The 7,139-nt window shown below is 44.2% G+C and overlaps 1 protein-coding gene across 3 annotated transcripts in view; it reads right to left on the reverse strand.

Annotated features, from left to right (window-relative positions):
* Nucleotides 1-6,815, reverse strand: part of Atrip (ATR interacting protein) — a 19,513-nt gene extending 12,698 nt beyond the window's left edge. For 2 of the 3 annotated variants that reach the window (XM_029556130.1, XM_008853252.3), the window contains exons 1-3: nt 6,456-6,815; nt 4,714-4,844; nt 3,319-3,489 (exon numbers count right to left, since the gene is read on the reverse strand). In XM_029556130.1, the coding sequence (XP_029411990.1) occupies nt 3,319-3,489; nt 4,714-4,844; nt 6,456-6,699 (546 nt within the window). In that variant the 5' untranslated portion in view covers nt 6,700-6,815. The remainder of the gene's footprint in view (nt 1-3,318; nt 3,490-4,713; nt 4,845-6,455) is intronic. The other variant, XM_008853251.3, reaches the window with a different exon arrangement.
* Nucleotides 6,816-7,139: the final 324 nt, after the last annotated feature.

Genomic DNA, 7,139 nt, shown 5'->3' on the forward strand with positions numbered 1-7,139 from the left:
CATTACCAAGAAGTAGTTGACAATGCCAATGTATGGATGTAAACTCACACTGGTCACAATTTTTCTTAGAGAAACTGTGATGATTTGAAGACTTTCATAAGTCACACAGAAGACCCTGGACAACACCCATATCGTCCTAAAGAATTTTTCAGAAGAGCAACACAAAGAGGTAAGGAGAGAAACAGGAAAAGTGTCCAAGAGAATGGGTTGCAAGGGGGAGGACAGGGACCAACAAGAGGGGGACGGACACAGTAGGAGCAAGCAGTGGGTCGAGGGATGGGGATCAGTTCAAAGTTATGCTTGACTATGTAGCAAGCTCAAGGCCAATGTGGCCTACTTGAAACCCTGGCTCAAAAACTAAGAAAGTGTGTATGGAAATACCCTAAGGAAGCCCATTATTCTGTATGCTAATTTAAAAACAAGTTTCCAAAAAGAGAGAGGAGAGTCAGGTGTGGTGGTGCATGACTTCTAATCCCAGCACTGGGGAGGCAGAGGCAGGCAGTTATCTGTGAGATGGATGCCAGCCTGGTCTATATATTCAGTTCCACACCACCAGCTGGGGCTACAGGGGAAAGCTTAGACACATAAAATTAAAAAAAAAAACAAAAAAACCCAAAAAGCTTAAGTTAAAAAAATAAAAATGGAGCTGGGCGTGGTGGCTCACACCTTTAATCCCAGCACTTGGAAGGCAGAGGCAGATGGATCTCTTGTGAGTTCAAGGCCAGCCTGGTCTACATAGTGAGTTCCAGGCCAGGTGGGGCTACAGGGAGACCCTGTCTCCTAAAGACAAAAAAAAAAAAAAAAAAAAAAAAAAACCAAAACCAAAACACAAATACTGATGATACACTTCTCGGAGGAATGTAAACTAGTATAGCCACTATAGAAATCAGTATGAGAGTCCTAAAAACACTAAAAATAGAACTATCAAATGACACAGTTATATCACACTTGGATATATACCTGAAAGACTCTAAGTCAACATCCCTTGGTGATGTTGCACATCCATGTTACGGCTGTACTATTCACAATAGTCAGGAAATGGAACAAGCTTAGATGTCTAGCAACAGATGAATGGATAAAGAAAATGCACATCTAAAAAATGGAATTCAATGCAGTCATAAAGAAGAGATAAAGTCATAGCATTTGTAGGAAAATGGATACAACTGGAAATCATTATGGTGAACAAAATAAGCCAGATTCAGAGGACAAATACATGTTTTCTCTCGTATGTGGAGCCTAGGTTTAAAGTTGCATGTGTATTTATATATATATGTGTTCTTTAAGTCATAAAACTAGAAACAGGACCATGAGAGGGAGGAAGAGAACCTAAGGAAGTTGGGAAATAGAGAATAATGGGAAACATGTAATAGGAAAGCAGAGGGAGGGACTAACTAGAAGAAAAGGAATCTGTGGCTTAGTTGGTAGAGTGCTTGACTAGCAAGCACGAAGCCCTAGGTTTGATCTGCAGCATAAACAGGGAATGCAATTATACCTGCAATGCAAGCATTCAGGAAGCAGAGGTAGGAGGATCAGAAGTTTAAGGTCATCCTTGACTACAAATTGACTTCAAGGCCAGCCTGGGCTTTATGAGATCACCTCAGGGAAAAAAAATATGTTTGGGTTTCCTAACAACCCTTCTGTGGTGGGCTTAAGCAAGGGCATATATAAGATTCGCTGAATGGAGGCAAGCACGACTCTAGTTACTGCTCACTGCACTGCTGCCTTACACTGTATGAAATAACTATGAGAGAGAGAGAGAGAGACCAATGTCCTTACATCTGAAACATGAGGACATGCTAAAGGAAAGTGGTAGACACACTGGATACCTTCCATTGTTCTTCCTAAAACATCATCTCCCTTTCCCTGGTAAATAGTCATTTTCCAACCCTGACCGCAGGATTCAAATGGTAGCTATCATCGTTTTGGTTTCAACACCTGGTTCAGAGACTGGCACCTGACTTAACTGAGACCAGCCAGCAAACCTTTTCAAAATTTTAACACTTGGAGCTGACATGGTGGCATATGCCTTTAATCCCAGTACTTGGGAGGCAGAGGCAGGAGGATCTCTGGGAGTTTGAGGTTAGTCTGGTCTACATAGTGAGTTCCAGGTCAGCCAGAGTTACATAGTGAGACTCCCTCTCAAAAAAACAAAAACGGGGGCTGGAGAGATGGCTCAGTGGTTAAGAGCACTGGCTGCTTTTGCAGAGGACCCAGGTTTAACACCCAGCACCCACATGTCAGCTAACAACCACCCGTAACTCCAGTTCCAGGGGATCTGACACCTTCTGGCCTCTGTGGGCTTTGTGTGACATGGGTGCACTTACATACATGCAGGGAAAAGACTCATACATGTATAAATAAACAATTAAATAAATAAATAAATAAATAACCAAAACCCCACAAACAAAAACAAAAAAAGACCCTACCAAAACTCAAACCTAAACCCAGCCAATCAACCAACCAAAAACCTTTGAGATGAGCGTGGTGAGATAAGGTGTGGTGGCGCACGCCTTTAATTCCAGCACTCTGGAGGCAGAGGCAGGCGGATCTCTGTGAATTCAAGGCCAGCCTGGTCTACATAGTGAGTTCCAGGACAGCTGGGGCTACAGGGAGACCCTGTCTCAAGAAGACCAAAAAAAAAAAAAATCCTTTGAGATCAAAGAGCCTAAGTCTTTTATTTTTTTGGAACAGGGTTTCAGGATGCAGCTCAGAGCTTCCTTGAAATCATGGTAATCTTCCTGCTCCAGCATCCCCAGTGTTTGGATTGCAAATGTCCAGAACCACTGTCAGCTGAGGAAGCTCAAGTTTAAACTGTACTCTGGAGTTTTGAAACATGTGAATGTGAGCCCCAACTTCAGTCAGAACACACTGCTGCCAGAGAGCAACAGGTCTCAGTAATACAGAGAATCAAAATGTGTCCTGGTAAAGGGTTAGGTCATTTGAAGCCCTTAGACACCCCTGTTGCCCCAGACTTGGGTATGCAAGCTAATATATTTTCTTTTGGCCTAAGCTAATTCAACTGAATTGCTGATCTATCAAAGAGCCCTAATTCAAATCTCTTTCTTGAAATTCTAAGCTAGTAATTTTATTCATGCCAAGACTAATAATCACAACAAAGCAGTTTCACCTTAGTCCCCTTCCATGCCAAACTGTAGACCCTGGAAGAAAGGTGCACATCATTCACTAACAGCAGAAAGATAAAACAATTGTTGAAACTTTCCTGCAAGATTTACAGGCAACACTGGTTATTGCTTCTAAAGGAACTCAGAACAGACAAGGCTACTGTCCACAGCATGCAAAACAAATGCTCTAGGTTACCTTTTTGGAGAACTCCTTTTCCTTTTCACTGAGTGCTTGAGTTTTCTCTTGCTCAAGAAGGAAATGTGATCTTCTCTGTTCTTCTAGAATGGATTCTGTCTGATGCAGTGAGTCACGTAAAATTTTAATTTCTCCATTCTTAATTAGGACTTCTTCTTCCATTGCTTTTAGCTGTAAATTCCCCCCAAATAGCTGATATTTAGCAAGAATAGGTCAAGAGTACACTTGTCATTTACACATGTAGATTCTTAAGGCTCTAATAGGCATTTAACACTCTGGGCCATACTGTTCATAGAACTAAAATTCCATATTCTGTTCCTGATTTTCTTAGGCACCTACAGATGGCCATGAAAGATATCTGCTTTATTTCTTTTCTTTTTGGTCCTTTTGAGACAGGGTCTCCCTATAGTCTCAGCTGGCCTGGAACTCGTCTTGTACATGGCTCTACACCCATACACATACTGGCAGTGGTGAGTGGACTGAGTGAAAAATTACACACAACAACAAAAGCCACATGAAACTGGGGAGGAGTAGACTTTTTTTTTGGTGGTCTTTTTGAGACAGGGTCTCCCTACAGTCCCAGCTGGCCTAGAACTTGATATGCAGACTAGCCTGGCTGTGAACTCACAGATCCACCTGCCTCTGCCTCCCAAATGCTGGGATTAAAGGCATGTACCACCATGCCCAGCTTAGACTTTAATTTTTTGGTCTTTTCTGAGACAGGGTCTCTAGCTGGCCTGGAACTCACTATGTAGACCAGGTTGGCCTTGAACTCACAGATCCTCCTAAGTACTGGGATCAAAGCGTGCACCACCACACCTGGCTAGACTTGACTTTTTTAAACCATTAAAATTAATTTAAAAATTACAATAAAAAATAAAACTAAAGGGGCTGGAGATATGGCTCAGTGGTTAAGAGCACTGACTGCCCTTGTAGACGACCCAGGTCCAATTTTCAGCACCCACATGGTGGCTAACAACTGTCCATAACTCCAGTTCCAAGGGAATCTGACGCCTCTTCTCACCTCCACCAGCACTGTACAACATGGGTGCATTTACAGACAAGCAGGCAATGCACTCATACATACACATGCGTGCACGTGCACACATACATAAAACCTGAAAGACATATGCTATTAATTCATTTCAGTGCTTCAACACTGAATTTAACAGCCATTTAACAGTTTTTATCTTCTTCTGGATCTGATATACAATGTATCTTTTTCTTGACCTATTCCTATGAATCTTACTAGTTTGTTTCAGTCTAAAGTTTCAGGAATTCTTTTCCCAGCCTTCTCTCATTTCAGGAGGATGACTCTAGATGCTTATGCAAAGCCTTGGGTTCAATTTTCAACACTAAATCCAACCAAACAACAAGAAACCTCACTTTACATACCTTTTTTTTAAGTTCTTTATATTGTGTCTGAAGTACCTCTAATTCGAAATTATCTTTAACTGGTACATTTTCTCTGTTTTTTCCTGCAGGACTTTTTGGTAACCCATCTAATCGGCGGATCTTGTGAACACCTGTATAAAAAACGATTCCTATTAAGCTGAGCATGGTGACATGTAACTGTAATTCCAACACTGGGGATACTGAGGCAGAGGGATCTCAAGTTCAAGGATACCCTGGTTACATGGTGAGACCTTGTCTAGAAAAAAAAATTCCATACACATTTCAGGATCCATTTTTTTCCCCACATTTGTCATAAAATGCAGAAAGGGGGGCTGGAGAGATGGCTCAGCCGTTAAGAGCACTGGCTGCTCTTGCAGAGGACCCAGGTTCAATCCCCAGCACCCACGTGGCAGCTAACAACCATCCGTAACTCCATTTTCAGGGGAATCTAATGCTCTCTTCTGGCTTCCACCAGCATTGCATGGCACAGGTGCACTTACATACATGCAAGCAATACACTCATACACGTGAAATAAAGACCTAGTAAACAATATCAGTATTTTCAAACCTAAGAACATGATATAAACTCATAAATGATCCTAATTTCAAGAGTCTTAGCTAAAGGCTTAAAGGAGATGTCACTGGCTATGAGATATTATTAACAGTATTTATTAAGCACATGCAATATGCTAGGCGTTGTATCGGCTAGTCTCTAAAAGACACACTAATGAACAAAATAAACAGTCCTTTATAGGGGAGGTGGGACTCCCAGAGATGGATTAAGGTAAAGTGGATGACAAATGATGTAGGGCCAAGGAAAGAGAAGCAGCCTTGTGTCATTGGATGGGGAGTGGTGCTAATCACTGCCATATAGAACATGAGGTTATCAATGAGTATTTTCTGAATGTCTGATTTGCCAGGCAATCTGCTGCAGATGCTAGAGGACAGGGTTTCCAGGAATGAGCATGTTTTTAAGATGTTTTAAAAGTGCTAAGCACAGGGGCTGGAGAGATGGCTCAGTGGTTCTTACACTGGCTGTTCTTGCAGAAGATACAGGTTCGAATCCCAGTACCCACATGGCAGCTAACAACTGCCCGTAACTCCAGTTCCAGGGGATCCGACAGCCTCTTGTCCTCCGTGGGCACTGCACAACACAGGTGCACTTACCTACATGCAGGCAATACACTCATACACATTAAAAAAAAAAAAGTGCTAAGTACAGATGAAGGCGACAGTAAAACCCTTCTGATGGTTCATAATAGGTCCCATTCATTCCCCAATTAGAATGTGAGCTCCAGGAAGGAAGGGTTTTTTTGTATTTTTTGCTCATTGCCAGGGCCACTGCCATTCCTAACCTTTGGGCAACTAGCACAGAGTATTGGCTGTATAAAAATCTAAACTCTCTCACATGGGTTGTGATGGTCCTGACAGCTGTGGTAGTCATGCTCCAAGGATGTCTGATAACATTGTGATCTAAACCTTAGAAAAAAGAAAGTTAAATAATAGCATAGCTGTTTATATTTCAAATTGGGTGCCTGACATTCTAGAATTTTTTTTTTTTTTAAATCCCCAAATCAAAGGACCTTTTGGAACACAACCGCAGCTTAAATCAGGGTGCTCCTTCATTTTAAGAGGAAAGGTAACGTCAGTGCCAGACACCGGGGCCGCGCTGGCCGCAGCATTTCAAAGCCTCCTGAAGGGGTCTGCAGCGCCTGCCGGGAAGAAGGCCCCAAAGCACTCACTGGACAAGTTCGGGGTCGCGGCCGGACACTGGCTAAGGGCCTGTGACGCGAGGATGTCGAGTTCCTCTAGGTCGTCTTCAGTGAATTCCGCGTGCTCGTCGAACGGGTCTTCGGGGTCCGCGGCCTCCGGGAAGCCTCGGGCCCGCTTGATCGGAGGGTTCCCGAAGCCGTGCGATAGACCAGGGAGAGGCGCCGGGGGCTCGCTCAGCCTCCTGCTGCTGTTCGCGCCGGGTGTCGCAGCCATCGTTTCCTACCCGGCGTCTCAGTCCGGAGCACAGCTGAGTCTGCGCAGGCTAGAGCAGTACCAACAGCCCGCGCGCCACCACGCGCCTCAGCAACTAGCGCCCCGCCCCCGAGCCACGAACCAATCAGCTGCCAGCTAGCGGGCGCAGAAGAATGACGCCACTATGCTGATTCCTGCCTGCCTGTGCTCAGACCAGCCCTGTCCCTGACGCCAGCCACCTGGGGTTCGTGCGTTGCTACTAGGATTACCCAGGTTTCGGGATCTAGGAGGTCTGCCACACAGCTCCTGTGGCAGTCCTCCCTGGCATGGCGTGCAATACAGAGCCTCGGAGTGCCGTTTGCCTTGAGATTCACGCATGTGCGCTTGAATCGAGGCAGGCAGCATTGAGGGGTGTTTGTGACCTATCCAGAGACTCTCGAAGGGAGTAGGAATTAAACTGC

Source organism: Nannospalax galili, unplaced genomic scaffold, assembly GCF_000622305.1.
Source record: "Nannospalax galili isolate Female #2095 unplaced genomic scaffold, S.galili_v1.0 scaffold786, whole genome shotgun sequence".
Classification (NCBI taxonomy): domain Eukaryota; kingdom Metazoa; phylum Chordata; class Mammalia; order Rodentia; family Spalacidae; genus Nannospalax; species Nannospalax galili.